Source organism: Rattus rattus, chromosome 4 (assembly GCF_011064425.1).
Source record: "Rattus rattus isolate New Zealand chromosome 4, Rrattus_CSIRO_v1, whole genome shotgun sequence".
In the NCBI taxonomy this organism is placed as follows: Eukaryota; Metazoa; Chordata; class Mammalia; order Rodentia; family Muridae; genus Rattus; species Rattus rattus.
This window is the reverse complement of record NC_046157.1, coordinates 121,771,882-121,792,216: the sequence shown is the minus strand read 5'-3', so window position 1 is coordinate 121,792,216 and position 20,335 is coordinate 121,771,882. Positions and strand designations below refer to the sequence as shown.

At 40.7% G+C, this 20,335-nt stretch overlaps 1 protein-coding gene across 1 annotated transcript; it reads left to right on the top strand.

Moving 5' to 3' along the window:
* The first annotated feature begins 1,398 nt into the window (after nucleotides 1-1,398).
* Slc40a1 (solute carrier family 40 member 1) lies at nucleotides 1,399-19,705 on the top strand. Its single transcript, XM_032901063.1, has 8 exons — nucleotides 1,399-1,769; nucleotides 2,197-2,264; nucleotides 6,163-6,322; nucleotides 8,482-8,597; nucleotides 9,164-9,290; nucleotides 15,132-15,377; nucleotides 16,300-16,938; nucleotides 18,082-19,705. Exons 1-8 carry the CDS (start codon nucleotides 1,727-1,729, stop codon nucleotides 18,393-18,395), a joined length of 1,713 nt encoding a protein of 570 aa, XP_032756954.1. The 5' UTR covers nucleotides 1,399-1,726; the 3' UTR covers nucleotides 18,396-19,705.
* The last annotated feature ends 630 nt before the right edge of the window (nucleotides 19,706-20,335 follow it).

The window sequence follows — 20,335 nt, the reverse complement described above, 5'->3', positions numbered from 1 at the left end:
TAAGAAAGAAAGAAAGAAAGAAAGAAAGAAAGAAAGAAAGAAAGAAAGAAAGAAAGAAAGAAAGAGAGAGAAAGGAAGGAAGGAAGAAAGAAAGAAAGGAAGAAAGAAAGAAAGAAAGAGAGAGAAAGAAAGAATTGTCACAATTTGCTAGATGATCCATTCCTAAGTGCCTCGTGGAAGCACTCTTTAGGTTTCCTTCAAAGGCGTTTGGATATACTACTCCATTTTGTCACTTCAGCAGACATAACCGAACCTGTGATAGAGAAGAAAGGACTTAAAAGTTTTGTGGGAAAAGAGAGAGAAGGGTTTGCAAAGGACAAAAAGCGGTTACAGCCGTAAACCCCTATCTCTGTTCTGCAGACCTCATCCCAACGAATCCAGTTGCACCCCGCCCGCAAAGACCTTTGGGGCTTCTGATAGAGAGTCCAGATACAAGGCCTGTGCTCATGAGTGGCTCTGTTCATTACCAGGTGTCATTCTGGCAGTGCTTCAAGCGTGCAAGCTGGTTGGAGTTTCAATGTTGAGGATCACTCTTGAGGTGTTGACAGAACTGACAAAGGTAAGCTAAGGGTCCACTGGACCCTAGAAACAGGTACGCCCTGGGGTCATTAGAGGCTCACACCTGGCGCTTTTTCCTTTAGTTATTTTTACCTGTCCCTCCAGGAGGCTACCAAAAAGGGCTTTATCTGTACCGGGCCAGACCCAGGGTCCCAACTGGGACAACCGGTATTCCTGGTAACTGCCTGTCAGCCCCTGGGGCCTGTGGAGTAGCCAAAGAGGCAGGAGCGTCTGGGGTTAGAACCCAGAGGGAAAGGACAGTGAAGGGTGCTGCCTCCTTGCAGTGCTTGTAGAACAGAAGGCGGCCCGCGTTCGATCACTGGGCTGCGCAGGGCTGCACTGTGATCTTTGAGCCCCTTTCCTGAGCTTTGATTCGGCAGCTTTGAGAGAAGGCCCTCTCCACAGCCGGGAGAAGGAAAACATTCTGCGCCGCAGGCAGACCGGACACGGCTTGTATTTACTTAGCTACCTGCATTCCGAAGTGTAGCTGTGGGTGGGAGGCTCCTTTTTTCCGCGCCAGCTCCCGCTGGGCTTTGCCTAGGGACTGTCGGTCAATCTAGTGGCCTGAGAGAAGAGCTTCTTCCCTCTAGCACCTGCCAATCGGCTTTGTGCAAAATGTCTCTGTGGTGTCCCCTCGGGGTCCGCACACAATCCCCTCCCTACTGTGCGGGCCACTTCTCGGGTTTCTCCTGCGGTAGCTCAGCCCGATCGCTGGTTGTTCGCGCCTCCTGGGAGGGCGGCGGGAGCACAGCTGGCGCGGACCTGGACGTCCAGCCGGGAGGGGCGGTCCCGGCGCTCGCGAGCTCCGCCCACGGCTCCCTATAAGCCGCTGCCCTTCCCTCGGCGGCGGCGGCGGCGGCGGCGGCGGCGGCGAGAGCAGGCTTAGGGTCTTCTGCGGCCGGTGGACCCTCCAACCCGCTTCCATAAGGCTTTAGCTTTCCAACTTCAGCTACAGTGTTAGCTAAGTTTGGAAAGAAGACATAAAGAAGACCCCGGTGGCAGCTTTGCTGTTCTTTGCCTTAGTTGTCCTTTGGGGTCTTTCGGCACAAGGCTGCTGTGCTTATAGCCGTGCTGTCTCCGGTTCTTCACACTCCTGTGAACAAGCCCCTGGCCAAGAGCGGCTAAAGCTACTAGCATCGGAACAAACAAGGGGAGAGCGTCTGGTGCCATGACCAAGTCAAGAGATCAGACCCATCAGGAAGGATGCTGTGGTGAGTTGAGAAATCGAATGCTTCAAGTGGGGGAATGCAGGTGGGGACAGGGAGATACAGTTCCATGAGGGTTGGCTTAGGTTTTGATGGAGGTTCAAGAAGAATGTAAACTCAAAGTTTGAATAAAAGAGTAAGGCAAGGGTAAGGATAGAGTAACCCGGGCAGGGTGGAATTCCTTGCATTAAAAAACAAACCCCACTGAAGTTAAGGAATGTCGAAACAAGAGTTTCTTCACTGCCTGAAGTTGGGGCGGTTATTGACCAAGAGGCAACGCTGAATCTGTGTGGATGGTATTAGGTAAACTGAATGCATCAGTCTGTAAGTGACCTGATAAAAGTCACACATAATTACGACCAAAAGCAAATTCTAATCTGAGCCCATTGAAGTGCTTAAACATGTTTTTAACTTGTTCTCTGTGCCTTTATAGGATCTTTAGCAAACTACCTGACCTCAGCAAAATTCCTCCTCTACCTTGGCCACTCTCTCTCCACTTGGGTAAGTGAGAATGCACACAGTTCTTGAGGCACTCATTGTTGCACAAGCTGTTGTTTACTTTCCTCAGAGACAGTTGTATTAGAGAACTTGCAGTTTTGACATTCAGTTAAGTAAATAAATCTTCCTAAAACACATGTTTCAACAAAAACATTGTTTTCTTCAAAGATGTTTCCCACGAGTGTTAGTAAATTTTACTTAACAGTGAAATTCTAAAGCTTTACATGGACTGACAATTGTTTGAAACAAGATCCACAAGGACAGGAAACTTGAATAGTTACTAGTGTTGGTAAATTCTAATTGGGCCTCCTTGGAAAGGCATCTCATGGGCCCTTTTGGGTTAACAACTGGTACTGGCATGCAGCATTCTGGAAACAGTAGAAGGGTAGACAGTTGAACACCGGCATATTAGGATTACATTAGTACTATAAGATGAGTTTAAGTATACCTAACCGAAGATCAAACATCTAAATGATAACAATTCTGATCTTCAAAGCTTTTATCTGTGGCAACTTAATTTGTGGGTAGTGTGAGCTGTGTTAAAAGCCACCACCCAATGGAAATTAGCTATGGATTTCCAGTTTTCCCTTTGGCTTCCTATGTGGCTTTTGGAAAGTTTCAGTCTTTCTGTTCCTCATCAGTTCTTCGAGATATTAGCATGCTGACTGTGTTCAATGGATAATTATTAGAAACTGTCAGGTTAAACAATCATTCTTCCTGCTTAAAAGCTACAATTCTAAACATATTCTGTGTGTTACAAATAAGAAAAAAGAATTTCAAAAGTATATTTTGAAGTACTAATTTCTTTTTAATGGGATCCCTTATTGATTTGCCTATAAGATGTGAGTGGAAACCATCACATGAGGAAGTGTATTCCCTATGCCCTTGGAAAATTATTAAGTTGGGTCGTTGGCTCTCTAAGGAATTGCTTTTTAGAGAAGCGAGCTGCCATCTTTCTGTATAGAAATAAACGTATAAACAAAATGGAGTTAGCTGGAGTTTACTTTAGCAGATGGAGAAAAGGGGAAAAAGCAAAGCAAAACAGTGAAGAACCCTTTCTACATCTGAACCAATAGTTTGTTCTTCCAATTTAATTTTATAATAAGCATTAAAAGGACCTGTAATAGAAGAGTTTCTGAAGTCCTCCTAGAAAACCAGGTGCCTCGATTCTAAACACTGATTAACTTCAAGGTTCATGTGACCTTTGGGTGACAGACTGGGCTTCAGTCTGTCCAGAAACAAGAGAGGAGCTATGTGTGTTCCAGGGCAATTTGAAGAAGATTTTTGTCAAGAAAATTTAAAGCAAGTACCAAAAGAAAAATGAAAGATGCTTGTTGCAACCTTATATAATAAGTTGAGTAAATGGACAGGTCCTTGGGAGAGAGAGGGAGGGAAAGTAACCATAGTACCAGAAGCCTTATAAGGGTTAGTGGGATTTTACTCCTCACTGCAAAGGAATACAAGAGAGGAGGCAATTTTGTTCTATGTCCTTTGTCTCATGTAGGTCACTCTGATGTGTGTGTGTGTGTGTGTGTGTGTGTGTGTGTGTCTTACACATGTAAACTTATATTATTTAATTATATTTCTAGTTAATTATAATTTATAAATAAAATATTATATATACATTTTTCCAGCGCTGTTAGCTCATGAGTCCTTAGATAACGGATATGGGAGCAGTTGGGCAGAAGATTCTCTCAAGTCAGGCTTCTGTTGATTTGTATGGTTTTGAATTCCCGACTTCCTTTCTACTAATGGGTCAATGCATTTTTACACTACTATTGGAGAACAAAATAAGCAAGAACTAGATGCTTTGGTTAAGGTGTTACTAATTTAATTTAGTGTGGACTTTAAAAAGCGACAACAAAAACAGCAACGTAAAGCAAATGTACGGCGAAGAAAAGCAAGTTCCTCTGTTTACACCCATGTCCGTCAGACTGTTGTCATTTAAGCCCAAGTGCTCTGTATTTTCAAGGGTTTACTTCTCTAGTCATAAAGGCCTCTGTCATGTAGAATGCCACCTGCCAGCCCTTCCCTGTGTTCCTTCTCTTCATAGCCTTTGCCACCACCTTTCCTGTGCTAGCTTTGCTTCCGTCCCTGTGCACTGGAACACCAGCAGCATGAAAAACAGCCTGTGTGTTTTGTCTACTGCTGAAGTTTTGATGCCCACAGTAGCATCGGGCATGCATCGGAAACCCTCCTGTGGCCACTCATTAAGCAGATTAATTACTGAGCTTACTTATTCTCAGATTCAGCGTGGGGAGATAGGCATGTAAACAAATACCAAAGTATAGTGAGAGGTGCTTTTGTTTGGTGGGGAGGGCAGGAAATGGAAGCATGGAAGGGATGGGTGAGCTCTTAGTCCAGTGGTTCTCATCCTATGTGTCACACGTCCTTAGAGGGTTGAATCACCCTTTCAGAGGGGTCACCTAAGACCATCAGAAAACACAGATATTTACCTTATACTTTATGACAGTAGCAATATTACAGTTATGAAGTAGCAATGAAAATCTTAGGTTGGGGTGACCACAACATGAGAAACTATTCAAGGGCCACAGCATTAGGAAGGTTGAGAACCGCTGACTCAGTCAACATCAACTTAGATGTTAGTCGGGTCTTGACATTTTTCTAAGGACGTAATTTGTCACTTCTTAAATTAGGATAGCCAGAGAAATTTCAACTTTGTTTACCAAGATCTCAATCTTGTAATCAGCTTGAATTATATTTGGGAAGTGTATTATTCTTTTTTTTTTTCCTTCGGAGCTGGGGACCGAACCCAGGGCCTTGCGCTTGCTAGGCAAGTGCTCTACCACTGAGCTAAATCCCCAACCCCGAATGTATTATTCTTTAACCCAAGACTTCTCTACCTCTTCACTGTTAATATTTGGGGTCTAGAAATGCTTTTATGGACTGATAGATGCCAGGAGTATTTACTTCCTTCAAGCTTCTTGCAGGCCTGGAGGATGTGATAACTCAAAGCATCTACAGACATTATTAGCAAATGATCCCTGAAGAATAGAATCATTCATAGTTGCAAATGGCATGCTTTTCATATTAGCACAAATCAATTTAAGTTTTGAATATTTCAGATTGTTACCTTAGTCTTATTAAAATTTAATAGCGGTTGGCTTCTCAATATAATCATTTTCTTCCAGCATAGGAGATTTATCATGAGGATTTTGTGAGACTTTGGGAAGAGCTCAGAGTTGATGTGCTTTCACACAGGGTCAAATATGTAAGGAACTTGGTCTGTGAATTTTGTGATGATGTTGACAAGACATCGTCTGCCTTCACGTTAACCCATGACGTTAAGGCTGGAGCTTACAGTGTTTTAAAATGTCTATTTTAGACATCTTAGACATTAACCTACTTGACTTATTTAAAAGTTGGTGTTAAATTTATACCACACTTTATACTAACTAATTGTAAAATTCATTATATGTTCTGAAACTATGTGGAAATATAGCCTTTTTTCTTTTTCAAAATTGACCTGTGTTAAAACATTAAAATGACTACTTATTTATTTCAACACCTTTGGTCTTATGGGATCAGACTTCCTCCTTCTGATTGTTCTGCTCTTGAGGACTTTGAAATTTACTTGTGAAACAGCAAATTGTTTTTTTAAAAAAATGAGAGCCACGCAAATCCATCAGAGGCCCCAGGGTCTCTTCCATCCGTTCCTAGCATGTAAGGCAAACTAATGCCTATAAACTAATGAAGCTTGAATGTTTTCCATTGCGCTGGAATGAAGTTTTAGCATTAGGCAAGTATTCAATCCATAACTATTAACATGAAACGTCATCTGATATAGCCAGAAAGCACCCATTTGATAAGGAACAACTTCTTGGGAACAATATGCTACAAACTAAAAACATTTCAGCCAAACTTCTTTCTCTCGTTTAAGGGGGACCGGATGTGGCACTTTGCAGTGTCTGTGTTTCTGGTGGAACTCTACGGAAACAGCCTCCTCTTGACAGCTGTCTACGGGTTGGTGGTGGCAGGCTCTGTTCTGGTCCTGGGAGCCATCATTGGTGACTGGGTGGATAAGAATGCCAGACTTAAAGGTGAGTGCTGTTACATAACTAAGCCTGTACTCTCTAGGCTAGACTGTGCTTCCCCTGGAATGGGGGGAATATCAGACTAAAAGAGAATCGATGTGGTTAACTGACTCAGAGGAAGCATTCACACAACACAACTGAAAGGATGGGGGTTGGTGGTGACACCTGGATTCCAGGTCCCCAGGCTCCTGCACTAGCAGGAGTGTTAGGACACTGACCTAATAGATTTTCTTTCTTTTGGCAGTTTGTCAGTGTCAAATGTTAACAATTAACCCTGTAATCAATTTTTCTGGGAATCACGTTAAATATTAAAAGCGTGCTTCGTGCTGGCTCCCCTATAACTATGAATTACACTAGAGGCTCTCCTGTCTGATGTTCCTGGGAACAGTTTGAACGTCTCTCCTCTGGATTACTGTGCTACATATAAAGGGATGTGTAATGGGACTGAAAACTAAATAACTAAATACTGATACAAGGGAGAATAACTATGTCTATACTGCAGACAGCTGAATTATAATTTTTAGGTTAAAAAGAAATTATAATGTACTGTGCATGTGTTGTAAATGTATGATGAATTAACATTTATTCTAGGATATCAAGACATCCTTTATTTACAAGAGACTAAAAATAAGTAAGCAATTCAGTTATCTAGAATATAAGAGAAATGTGGAAAAGTTTTTGGAGCTTTGCTAATGCAAAGAACTGGCTAGGCCTCTCTGAAGACAGACATTGTTATAACTAGTTGTGTTCAGTTCAATATAACTGCTTCTAAATAGTCAATAGGACTATCAAATTCTAGGATTTGGTATTATTAGTACAAAGATTCATCTGAGGATTTTCCTGTTTTGAGAATGAGCAGATCAGAACACATAGAGAAAAAAATTTCTTTATGTTGAAGGAAACCAAGTTCTTTTATACCCAGGGATATTATCCTTAGGATTCATTAACCATAAATTTGTTGAACATTGTAACTGTATGTTAGAGAAGTGCTAAGCTGGATGAAGAAGATGAATATGGTAAGATAGGAGTCTCCTATGTCTATTGTATAATCAATGCACAAGTCACCCTTCATGCAAAATCCCTGATGCTTATGGAATAAAGTGAGCATTTCTTCCTCCATGGTCTTTGAGACTTCAGGACCTTGGTTATTGTACTGATATGGGTATAGTCATCTGCCCACATATCCCTCCTTTTGGTGCGTTGACAGTTGGTATCTAATCCTTTGATGAAGGAATGCATGCCCAGATGTGTGAATAAGTGAGTTCTGTGTTGGCTTTTATTTCAGACTGCCTTCTGAGAGCAGCTTGTTGTCTTAAGCCTTTGATATGATCTTCCAAGCTGGGATAAGCGTTACTGTCCTGGATGACAAGATCTGTAATTATAGCTTATGCATTTCAGAATGCTTTCATGAATATTTTATTTGAGTTATCATTAGGATTCCATAAAGGAAGGAAGGCGGATGTTATCATTCACACTTGTTAGGCGTAGGCATAAGAAGCATTAAGTATCCTGTCCTAGATCATCTACTGAGTGAATGGTAAACAACTACTGGTTTTCTATCTGGCTTTACTCTAACACTTGCTCTGCATGAAGGAGTGTCTGTCTTTGACAGGACTTGCAATTTCTTTGATAGAAGGTGTATCTTAGAATTTATAGCAATGATGAATAAAATACCTATCTGAAGAAACTTGCTACTTAGGGATTTTTGGCAAATGTCTGTGTATTTTTTGTTTGTCAGGACCATTTTATTAGATTAAGCCTGCCATGTAAGTGAGAGGTTACAGATTCCATAACTTCCCCCTTCACCTCCTTTGTAACCTCCTCTGTGTCTTTATTTAAGCTTAAACAGCAAAGACTTGAAAGGCGGATCTTCTCTGTACAATAGTTCTATTTAGGGCAGCAAACTTTCTAGTAAATTTGTCAGATGAAAATGCAGTTATCATGAAAGACTTCAGCTAGTAGAAGAAAGTCCTGAGAATATTATAACATTTGCAGGTCTCACAGGTCTGTGTACAGAAAATAACTGAGGCAGAATTTACTGCAAGAAGGTTTTCTCTGTCTGGTAATCATGCATGTACATCAACGTAGGCCAACATCTGTGTGGATAAAAGCAGCCTGCCCAAGACATGCTGGTGCAGTGAACATTGTGCTTTTGTTCTGTACAGTGGCCCAGACGTCCCTGGTGGTTCAGAATGTATCCGTCATTCTCTGCGGGATCATCCTGATGATGGTTTTCTTACACAAGCATGAGCTTCTGAACATGTATCATGGATGGGTCCTTGTAAGTTCTCTATGGGCTTCCTGCTGTTTGTTTGTGTGTTTTCGGGATCCTGAGAATGAAACTCAGGACCTACTAAGTGCTAGACACACACTCTACCACAGAGCTGTGGCTCAACTCCTCCAGGACACTGGGTGACAGAAAATGAATATGTAACAGCAATGAAAATGCAAAGCCCTTATGGTTTAGGAGGACACCTTTTGGGTTTTCTGCTGTAACCGTGCAGTATCGATTTCTATGTCCATAGGTTGTTTTGATTCTCTGATGTGATTTTAACAAGTATTTGTGGGATAAACCTTAAAAACCACCATTATGTCACTACTTTATATGAACTGTCACATAAGTGACTACTGGTTTTTGCGGGGGGGAGGCGTGTTTTTTTGTTTTTGCATTAACTACAGATGATGCAAATATGAACAGTGTCGTGCTCTGTTGTAATATCTGACTCAGCTGTTCCATGTGTAGAAAGTAAAGTGACTTCTTATGAATGAGATTAAAATTAAAAAATGTGAACTGACATATTAACTCAAGGTTTTATTTTATTTTATTTTATTGCTTTCATTCCTTAGACTGTCTGCTACATCCTGATCATCACCATTGCAAACATTGCGAATTTGGCCAGTACTGCCACTGCAATTACAATCCAAAGGGACTGGATTGTTGTCGTAGCAGGAGAAAACAGGAGCAGATTAGCAGGTAACTTGGATTCCCTGTTCAACTAAATGCATCTGTGGTGCTAAGTAGGAGTAGGGGGCTTTTTACTCTTGATCATGTGGGAAGGTTTTAAGAATAATCTATGAAAAGTGCAGAGTTTTGTATTGTTCTGCTCTAGGTGTCAAACGGCGCAGTGATTTATCTAATTGTTACCGAGTTAATGTTAGTGTACCTACTATTCTATCATGCTCTGCAAAGCTAACAAATAGATCGCATTTGAACTTTTCCTCTTTTTAAAAAATAACTTGTTGTTTCTGAGTTTCCATTGTGATGGTGACAGTCTGACGTGGTATTTGACCCTCGTAACTGTGGACATTATTATATGGATTTTAAGGATCATACCGTTGGTATTTTTTTTAATACCCATGGACAACACAATTGTAGCAAAGTTTCTATAAGTTGTTTTCTGCTTCAAAAAATGTTCGAATAGCAGTTATCTGACATCCTACACAATGTAAGTCTTTTGAAATATCTTTTCAAATGGAAGATAGAATGTGTTTTTAAACAATTTCAGTTTATTGGAAACACAGACGAGTGGCTCAGGAGAGAGCAAAGAGTGCTTATAAGACAGCATGCCTCCGTACTTCTAAGGCTCCAAATGCCCTCGCTTTCTCAGTATTCTTCTCCATCTCCAGCTCCATTCTCCTTCTCCACAGAGCACATAGGCTTGAGCTGGATTGATCATTACACAAGGTGAAGGAGGAGGGCTGAAGAGATCAGCTGAACTGACTCTGCTGGTCATTAAGATAATGAGTATCACAAACACATTACCCAACAACCCGGGCCAACAAGAAAACCATTCTTGATGACTAAAGTGGCTTACTCCAGGATGCATAAGGAAAGATTATGTGCTGGGCTTAGCAAGCGGCTGTTTGACTAGACTTAAAAGAAGATAGGAAGAAAAGAGTGATTGAAAGGGAACAAAGTCTATGGGAGGCCTGGAACAGGCTTGTCCAACCTGCCTGCATACGTCCTCAGATAGCTAGGAATGTGGCCTCGTATATTTGTAGGTGACTGACAATGTCACGCTTACCCCTGATCTAGAACAAAAGGAATTTGCCTGAGTCATCATCACTTCCTGGTGGCTGATTGCAACCTGGAGAAATTCTCCTGGGCCTTGGGGTTTGTGTATAAGGTGAGAGAAGCGGAGTGGATGTGCCCTGCGGGGAATTCTCCTGACTCCTCTCATTGTTCATTTACAAAAAAATAATAATAATTCCACATCTCTTTTTGTCATGTTAAAGGAGAAGATAAGTCTTCATCGTTTTTGTTGTTGTTATGTTTCTCTTTTTAACAATATTTTAAGCACATAACATGTATGTTTTAAAATCTAGGGATATCAAAGAGTTTATTTTGAAAATAGGTCACCAATATACTTTTCTGACATGTTTGAAGAAAAAAAAAATGGCATCTAGATTGTCTTTCTTTCACTTACCTGAATTCCTTAACTGTACTCATTTTGATCCTGTGAAGCTGATTAAATTAAAAGGGTTGATTTAGGGAGCTGGAGAGATGGCTTGGCGCTTGAGAGCACATACATAGTCCTCTTCAGGAGGACACGAGTTCTGTTCTCAGGGAAGCATCAGACAGTTGCCACACTCCAGCTGCAGAGGATCTGACAGCCTAGGTTCTGTAGGCACATGCCTTTATGTGCACATACCTGCACATACACATAATTAAAAAGTAATTAAAAGAAATGTTTTTAAAATGTTGTTTTTCTCCTTCCAATAGCCTTGTTAAAGGGAAATACTCTTTCTGTGGTCCTAGTACAACCACACCAACAACATTACTCTGTGAGTTTATAAAAAGATGTTTTAGACCAACCAAAAATATGACCGGCCAATTCTCAGCTAAACCTCTCTTTACTGTGAATGGTAGATATGGTAGACAAATCCAGAACAGGAAGCCTGTTTCCTTCCCTGCGGGCTTCCTCCAGTTTAAGAAGAGAAATGGAATGTGTGCTTTCCTCTTTTGTTGGCCAAGTCTTAAGGGCTGAAGTGTAGTTCCTAGAACAGTGAAGGAAACCTACAAGCTTTCTTTCCTGATATTTAACGGCAGCGGGTGTTAACTGAAAACCACGCTTCAAAACGGGATACAGAGACTTCTTTAGTTCAGAAGGTCAGCAGGTGTCTAACCATGGATTTTGGGTGTCATTTCTGCTCTAAGCAGAATTTTAAAAGTCAGGAAAAAAGGCCATGGCTAAAGAAAAATAGAAGAGAGAAGAAGAAAAGTAGTCTGTGGGTTGCCTTGGCTTCTGGTGAGGATGTTAGAAAACCAGGTAGGAGACTGGGCTGTAAGGCTCTGTGTGTGTGTGTGTGTGTGTGTGTGTGTGTGTGTGTGTGTGTGTGTGTGTGTGTGTGTTGTGTGTGTGTGTGTGTGTGTCTGTGTGTGTGTGTGTGTGTGTGTGTGTGTGTGTCTGTGTGTGTGTGTGTGTGTGTGTGTGTGTGTGTGTGTCTGTGTGTGTGTGTGTGTGTGTGTGTGTGTGTGTGTGTGTGTGTGTGTGTCTGTGTGTGTGTGTGTCTGTGTGTGTGTGTCTGTGTGTGTGTGTCTGTGTGTGTGTGTCTGTGTGTGTGTGTCTGTGTGTGTGTGTGTGTGTGAGTGTGTGTGTCTGTGTGTGTCTGTGTGTGTGAGTGTGTGTGTGTGTGTGTGTGTGTGTGTGTGTGTGTGTGTGTGTGTGTGTGTGTGTGTGCGTGTGTGTGTGTGTGTGTGTGTGTGTGTGTGTGTGTGTGTAGGTGACTGATTTTAAAGAGGAAGGTTATGAGTTGGCTGTTGGATGCTCCTCTTTATCCCAGTATTCATTGATTCTGGAGAACTTTAAAATTTGAAGCTGTGACATTGACAGGAGAAAACAGTCAGGTAGAGAGCTCCAGAAAAGGCATAGTTTTTTCACAAATGAACTCTTTTTTAACTTCTTTATAAACTAAAATATTTTTCAGGTACTTGGTTTATTATTTTATTAAGATATTCTCTTTTACACATATGCTGTGGAACCTCCTTTCTCCAGGCATTCCAGCCCATCTGTTGCTTCTTTTCTTTCTGGGACAATCTAGTAACAGTGTCTTTTTAGTTATTCTGAAGAAAAATCCAGTGGTTTGCTTTGATCCAGCCTGGCACATAAATTTCCTGTCTGAACTCTACTGGTTAAAAGCTAGTTTCATATTTTAGGGAGGAGAGCCTGTGGGCTCCGATTTACTCAACTCAGCAAAGCCCTTTTGAAAAGACATATTCTCCTCTGTGGTATTATGTACTTATTACAGTGGAAGAACTTATTTCATGACTGTTATACAGAACAGTCATAGCTATTGCCAAAACAGCCAACTCAGAGCCAGGACAACATTCATTTGAGGGTTCACATGAGAATAAATAGAAGCTCACGAATAGCTTATGTTTGAATATTCAGAAGATGGATTCTATTCTAGGCTGTTACCAATAAAATGAACAGGTCTTCAAAACTACTGTTTAATTTATTCTTCCCCAAAGATATAAAACCTGTTTTCTTGACACAAAGCATCATTACCTTCCTAAGTATCACATGAAAGATAAAACTTGGGTCTTGGAAGCTCTGTGATCATCTAGGGAAGGATAAACATTTAATTAAAACATTTCTTCTTGTTATATTTTTAAAATCCAGCTGTTATTACATCAGTTATTTGCGTTTTGGATTTGGATCAGTAAGTTCCTTGGATCAGCTCCTTGCGTCACCGTTGGCATATGCACTGAACACCTGTTTGTGGGCAGACAGACATTAGGGGAGCCTTGGCAAGGATAGTTTGGATGAAACCGATGGAGGCTGCCTTTGCCTTTCAAGTGAAAGGTGAAGAATATCAAAGTTCTCGCATTATCATACACATCGTACATTCATAGGACTAATGAGGAAGCACTTGAAGACTAGAATGAATGAAGGGAGGAAGAAAGGCAATTTTCCATGAATGTACTCATTAGTCATTGATTTTTCCTTGCCAACCCAGATGATTGTTAAGGACCTACCTAGTTAATCTCACCCTGCTTTGTGCTATAGAGCATGACAAAGGAGATAATTTCCTTAGGTGCCCTTCCTTCGTCTTTGACATGGTTGCACGTTCCCAGGGTCAAACTTTAGAAAGTCTCCTTACTGCCATGAAATCTTCCCACCTCACCATCTCAGTCTTTGGCTTCTGTGTCTTAGCCTACCACTCTTGCACCCTCTCATCCCTCTCCTTCAGCTCCCAGCCCAACAGCCCTGCATGACAGTCTGTGGCTTTCAGATTCTCTCTCTTTTACCCAGTTTAAATCCCAAGGTCCATCATGATGGCATACTGACCTCCTTAGCTCACTTGGTTCCCTCTCCTTTTGTTAGGCTAACTTAGTAACCCCCTTTAAATCCAACTCTTCACAGTAGAGCAACATGGGAGAAAAACAAGTGAATGAACCCAGTGTTCCCTTGAGCATAGAGTTGATTCTTTCCTTCATTTAGTGATCAAATCCTTTCTCTGCTGTCTTCTCTTCCCCTCCTTCCTGAGGAATTGCATTGCATTTTCACCTATATCCTGCAGGAACTCTTCCACCCTCCTCACAGTCTGCTGACTTTTGTTGTATTTTACTCTTTACTCCGGGCACTTTGCTAGGAGGCAGCAAAATACCTTGGAGAGATACCTGCTGAAAGATAAGAAATTAGTGTTTCCTGGAGTTGGCACCAAGCTCTGAAACCAACTTTCTGCAAGCATTTGCCCTGCCTGCTCCACTGTCTTTGAGGTTTGCAGTAGTTTTCACTGGACCCTTGAGGATCCTTCAAAATGCTCATCTTTCTTGATTTCACCAGCTCTTAGCACTAGTGATTTTGTTGCTCTTTGAAGCACTGTCCCCATTTGGTTTCCAGGACACCGTACTCTTGTTTTTAATCATCTTGCTTTCTACTGACTTTTCTGACAGCTGAACATTGGCATTCACAACATGTTAGCCCCTGTGTGGTCTCTACACATGCTCTATTGATATTCCATGTAATGTCATTGTCTTAAAAATTGGCAAACGTCCAAAATTGGGTCTTATCTCTTTCCAAATCTTCAGCCTTATTTATTTATTTAACCATTGGTCACAACAGAGCCTGTTGAATGTCAGCGGGTCTGTCAAAATCAATATTTGCAAAATCAAATTCGAGTTCTCTTACACTAAATTTGAGTATTCTGAAGTCACCTGTTTCTCAGTAAATAGTTATTCAAGAAAAATAAAAAGAAACAACATTTTGTAGAACCATCTGTGACTCCTCTTATTCTCTCTTCACTGTAATCCATAACCAAGTCAACCCCAGCTCTTCCTTTGAAGCAGTGGTTCTCAACCTGTAGGTCTTAATCCCTTTGTGGATGTTGTCAAGTGACCCTTTCACAGGGGTCACATATCAGATACCCTGAATAATGTACATTATGATTCATAAGAGTAGCAAAATTGCAATTATGAAGTAGTGATGAAATAAGTTTTTGGTTGGGGGTCAATACAACATGAGGAACTGTATTAAAGGGTCGTAACATTAGGCAGGCCAAGAGGCACTGCTTTAAAGGAGCATTATACTTGTCTTGCAACATTTTACATGTTAGATGTATTTGTATGCCTGTTTATGAACTTGTTTCTATACATATATGTAATATATTGACTTTTCCTAGAGAAATGTTATCTTGAGGAAAACAGGGGAGGACCGATTGTTTTCTTCACAGCAGATGGATTGGCCAGAGAGTGCCATCAGGAGCAAGCGTCTCAGGGGTCTGCACTGTTGGTGTAGACTTATAGCACGTAAATGTTCAGGCTTTCTTTCACAGTTTGGAACGCTCACTCTCCTCTTTCACCTACCTCTAGACATGAATGCTACCATTAGAAGGATTGACCAGCTAACCAACATCCTGGCCCCCATGGCTGTTGGCCAGATTATGACATTCGGTTCCCCAGTCATTGGCTGTGGTTTCATTTCTGGTTGGAATTTGGTGTCCATGTGTGTGGAGTACTTCTTGCTCTGGAAGGTTTACCAGAAGACCCCTGCTCTGGCTGTAAAAGCTGCTCTCAAGGTAGAGGAGTCAGAACTGAAGCAGCTGACCTCACCTAAAGGTAACGGTGCACAACCACCAGCTTTGTGCTCTAAGTTCACGCTCAGACCTTGAACTCTGCGGTGAAGATCAGGTTCTATAGTCCAGGCTGTGTTTCCAGGGAAAGCCTAGATGGGTTGTAATATCATCTTTTGAGATTCTGGGAAGAACTGTGGGTTGGCTCTAAAAGGGCTTGGGATTGGATCCCTGGCCCTTTTTCCTTGATGTAAGCAATAGGCACAGAGAAACAACTGATTGAGGATGCGTGGGAAAATGATTCCTAGAACTGGGAAGACAAGAACATGAAAAATTTTTTAATATTTTCTGAGGGGAATGAAATCGCCATTTGGAAATGGTGGGAAGCAGAAAGAGAGGCAGGACTTTTCCAGGAGAAGGGGAGGATGGTTTTCTGGTAAATGAAATTTTTTTAAGATTAATTTATTTGTTTTATGGAAGCACACTGTACACCGTCATTGTGTTAAGACACACCAGAAGAGGGCTTCAGATCCCATTACAGATAGTTGTGGGCCACCATGTGGTTGCTGGGTATTGAACTCAGGACCTCTGGAAAAGCAGTGAGTGCTCTTAACCGCTGAGCCATCTCCCCAGCCCGGCAAATGAAATCTTAGCGAGAAAAAAAAGATACTTTTATTTCCCCGCATAATTTTTATGTTTTATTTGATGAATCTTGCTGCAATTTACTTAAGTGTGAGTATAATACCTAAAAGAAATAGAGGTTTAAAAAGAGACCAACAGTATTTTTAAAGCAAAACTGGTACTTGGGAGTTATTTGACAGCTGTAATTCATAACTTACCAGTAAAAGAAAAACATTATAATATAGTAGTCAAGGAGAGCTATCTAGGAGGAGAAAAGTAAAATCAAAAATAATTGGGTTTTACTCCTCATGTTCCTCCTCTAAAATACTGATGTGTTTTATTAACAGATACTGAGCCAAAACCTTTGGAGGGAACTCACCTAATGGGTGAGAAAGACTCTAACATCCGTGAACTTGAATGTGAACAAGAACCCACCTGTGCCTCCCAGATCGCAGAACCCTTCCGCACTTTTCGAGATGGATGGGTCTCCTACTATAACCAGCCCGTATTTTTGGCTGGCATGGGCCTGGCTTTCCTCTATATGACCGTCCTGGGCTTCGACTGTATCACCACAGGATATGCTTACACTCAGGGACTGAGTGGTTCCATCCTCAGTGTTTTGATGGGAGCATCAGCAATAACTGGAATAATGGGAACTGTGGCCTTCACTTGGCTACGTCGAAAATGTGGCCTTGTTCGGACTGGTCTGTTCTCAGGACTGGCTCAGCTTTCTTGTTTGATCTTGTGTGTGATCTCCGTGTTCATGCCTGGAAGCCCCTTGGACCTGTCTGTTTCTCCATTTGAAGATATCCGTTCTAGGTTTATACATGAGGAGGCAGTGTCCTCAACTACCAAAATACCTGAGACAGAAATGCCTATGTCTAATGTGTCTAATGTTGTCAATACCGTCCATGAGATGAGTACTAAATCCGTCCCCATAATCTCCGTCAGCCTGCTGTTTGCAGGAGTCATTGCTGCTAGAATCGGTAAGAACTCTCTTTCTGCATACCAAAAAATTACAAACATCATTTTAAAACCTAATGTAGACAATTCAACAATACATTATCTGAAATACTTTACAGATATTTATTTAGGCAAAACCCACAGTTTATGTATAGAATTTACTCTCTAAACATAAAATTTCATGTAATAGTTTAAACTATGTTTGCATGTATATGTGTGTGTATGTAAGTGTTTAGTTTTTTCTAAATTGTGTGTGTGTGTGTGTGTGTGTGTGTGTGGTGAGAGAGAACCCAGGATCTTATGCCTGTTAAGCCAGTACTATAATTCTGAGGTACATCCTTAAATGAATATTTTTAAGTGTTTCCCCTTTCCTTGCGTGTCTGTGTGTGTCTTACTGGGGATCAAACCCAGGACCTCCTGCTTGCTAGGGAAGTGGCTTAAATTGTCACTCGTCTAAAGATAGAGTGGTTGTAAAAAAGTCCTTCAAAAGCCTTCTCTAGCTGTGTGTATTTACTATATACTCTTCGTCACGTATGAGTTTTAAACTTCTGTCAGGAAGCGTTTATAAAGGTGTCTTACAGAGCAGAATTTAAGTAATCATTAATGGAACCCTGGTGAATGGCCTTCTAAATCCATTCATTCTTGAAATGAGCCCTTATTTATCTTGTGATACAGAGCAATTTATTAATTTATCAGAGGTATTAATACTCAGTCAAGACAGCTTTATTGGGAGCCCTATGCTACTCAAGCAGCAATATAACAATGGTTTAAAGTTTCTGTGCTCCTTGGCTGTAGCAGCACATTAGGTCGCTTTAAACTTTAGAAGTGCTAGAATTTATAGGCTTTGTGTCCTTGATGCTTTTGTAGTCTGCGTAATCACAGAAAAAACAAGAGTGAGAAGCTGTGACTCAGCTTTATTGTATCTTGTAGCTGGGAAAATCATTTCTTAAAGGCATTAGTATATACCAATAAGCTATATAATATACTATATGCTAATAAATTATATAAGGCAAAAATATGATTAATGCTTTATATAGGTAATTCAAAGGTTGTAGAGCTTCAGTGTGTTTTGCATATATTAATACACTTAGAGACTGTGAGCTATATAACTATACATTAAATTATGCACTAAAATTTAACATTCTCAAATATTCATTGCCATACAGGTCTTTGGTCCTTTGATTTGACTGTGACACAGTTGCTGCAAGAAAATGTAATTGAATCAGAAAGAGGCATTATCAATGGTGTGCAGAACTCCATGAACTACCTTCTCGACCTTCTGCATTTCATCATGGTCATCTTGGCCCCAAATCCTGAAGCTTTTGGCTTGTTAGTGTTGATTTCAGTCTCCTTTGTGGCAATGGGACATCTTATGTATTTCCGTTTTGCCCAGAAGACTCTGGGCAACCAGATTTTTGTTTGTGCTCCTGATGAAAAGGAAGTTACAGATGAAAGTCAGCCTAATACATCTGTTGTGTAAAATAGTTTAGCTGTGGCCCCTGTTACTAGATTTGTGGAGAGCATGTGTGCTTATTTTGTACTACAGAATTCCAATAAATGCCTGCACTTTTCTCTGTTTTTACCACAGCTGTGCCTTAAGGGTTAGGGGCACTAACTAACCTTCACCAGCGAAGATGGTTATTTCTCCTTACATGTAAACATGGGAAATACGAAGAGGGAGAGGAAAAGTCAGCATGTGGGTAGGATGGGTTTAATGGTAAAATGAGTTTCCCATACTCTTATGAGTATATTAAATTTTAAAGAGTGGCTGTCAGGTGAGTTAAATTACTCCATAGTAGATATTGTCCACTAGAATGCAGATAAATCAATTCACCCCAAAACTCACTCTTGTAAAAGTCTGGCCCACTTCCCCTTTTTTTTTTTTTAAAAAAAAGATGAGTAGTATTTTTCTCAGTTACGTTACAGAAACAAGTTTTTCTCCTTGTAGGAAGATTATAGTCTGATAATGAGCATTATTCTTATTAATCCCATTGAACTTAGGGAATTTATTATATGTGAAGGATGAAATACATAACTAAACTTCTTCAAAAGGTTCATGGTATAACTTTTGCATTTTGACTATCAGCTAGGGCAAAATATTACAGTAATGTGTGTATGTGGCTCTTCCTAAAATGACTGCAGAGAGAAAAAAAGCTGTAGATTTCTAGTGCAGTACAGAAGGACTTAAAGCATGTTATTGGTGTGGTTGTAGAAACTGGAAGCTAATGGTGAGGACCTCATGTAACCAGAGTCACTGTTGTCAGTGATCACTAACTATCCTGGTATATGAAAGAGCTGGCCCTAGGCCTGGCACCTGACAGGCAGAAAAGCAGCCTACGCTTGGAAAGGACCGCACATCAATGATGAACTTGTATAGAGCATTTTACCTTCACTGACTTGGGCCGACGTGTTTATTATCTCTGTCTTTTTCTAGAGCAAGAATAGTCACAAAGGTTCCCCTTTCAATATCTCTGAAAAGAATAAAGAAAAAAACTGTTTGTAAATATTTTTTTAAACTGTTCTACAAGTCTTTTTGTAATATGCAGTACCAACATGGGACATTGCTTTAACTTTTGATGCACTTTCATGGAGACCGCCATGCGTTGCTAGGAGCACTTTCTTTCCGTTTAATATTTTCCTTCACCCTTCTGCAGTATGACATAATGATTGACTATGTTGTAAAATCTTCATAAAATATTTCTATATAAAGTGTTTGTAAAATCTTCATTTTCCTTTGCTGGGTTGTGTTCTCCAATTATTGTTACATGTTTCAAAATTAGCATATAAAAAGTATTTGATGTCATTCTGGCCTTTTGAACAAAGTGCGCCGTAGTCAATTTCTCCTCTCACATGTCCCTTCCTATCCCACCTTCCTCCTTGCTGCATCCCAGTAACTTCTCCCCTATGTCCTTCTGACCACCTCCTGTCCATACCTTGTCCTTTTGGCTGGAAGCTTACTCACATCTGGACTCATTATCTGTATCCATACACACACTGAAGGTGAGAATGAGCATATGAAACAGAACTCGTTTTGTCTTTCTAAGTTTGGATCACGTCACTTAAAATTATATTTTCCAGATCCATCCGGTTCCCTGAAATTTTCGAATTTTCACTTGTCCTCATAAGTGGAAAAAGATTCTGTTGTGCATATATGACACATCTTCATTATTTCATATCTTCCTGGACACATAGGCTATTTCCACTTCCTTGCTGTTGATAAGAGAGCAGTGATAATGTGGATGCATGGGTATCTCTGTGGTAGGATATAGAATCCTTGATCAAGGATTCATATGCCCTGGAGTGGTATAGTTGACTCACGGCACTTCTGTTTGTAATCTTTACAAACTCTCCATAATGATTTTATATAATGGCTATACACGGTTTCAATCCTACCAGCGGTCCCTTTTTCCCAGATCCTTG

Excerpts from the sequence above, each read along its gene's own strand:
- Slc40a1 (XM_032901063.1), top strand. The coding sequence starts at position 1,727 with ATGACCAAGTCAAGAGATCAGACCCATCAGGAAGGATGCTGTG. Across the intron at positions 1,770-2,196 it reads CCATCAGGAAGGATGCTGTG|GATCTTTAGCAAACTACCTG; the intron begins GTGAGTTGAGAA and ends GTGCCTTTATAG. Across the intron at positions 15,378-16,299 it reads GCAGCTGACCTCACCTAAAG|ATACTGAGCCAAAACCTTTG; the intron begins GTAACGGTGCAC and ends TTTTATTAACAG.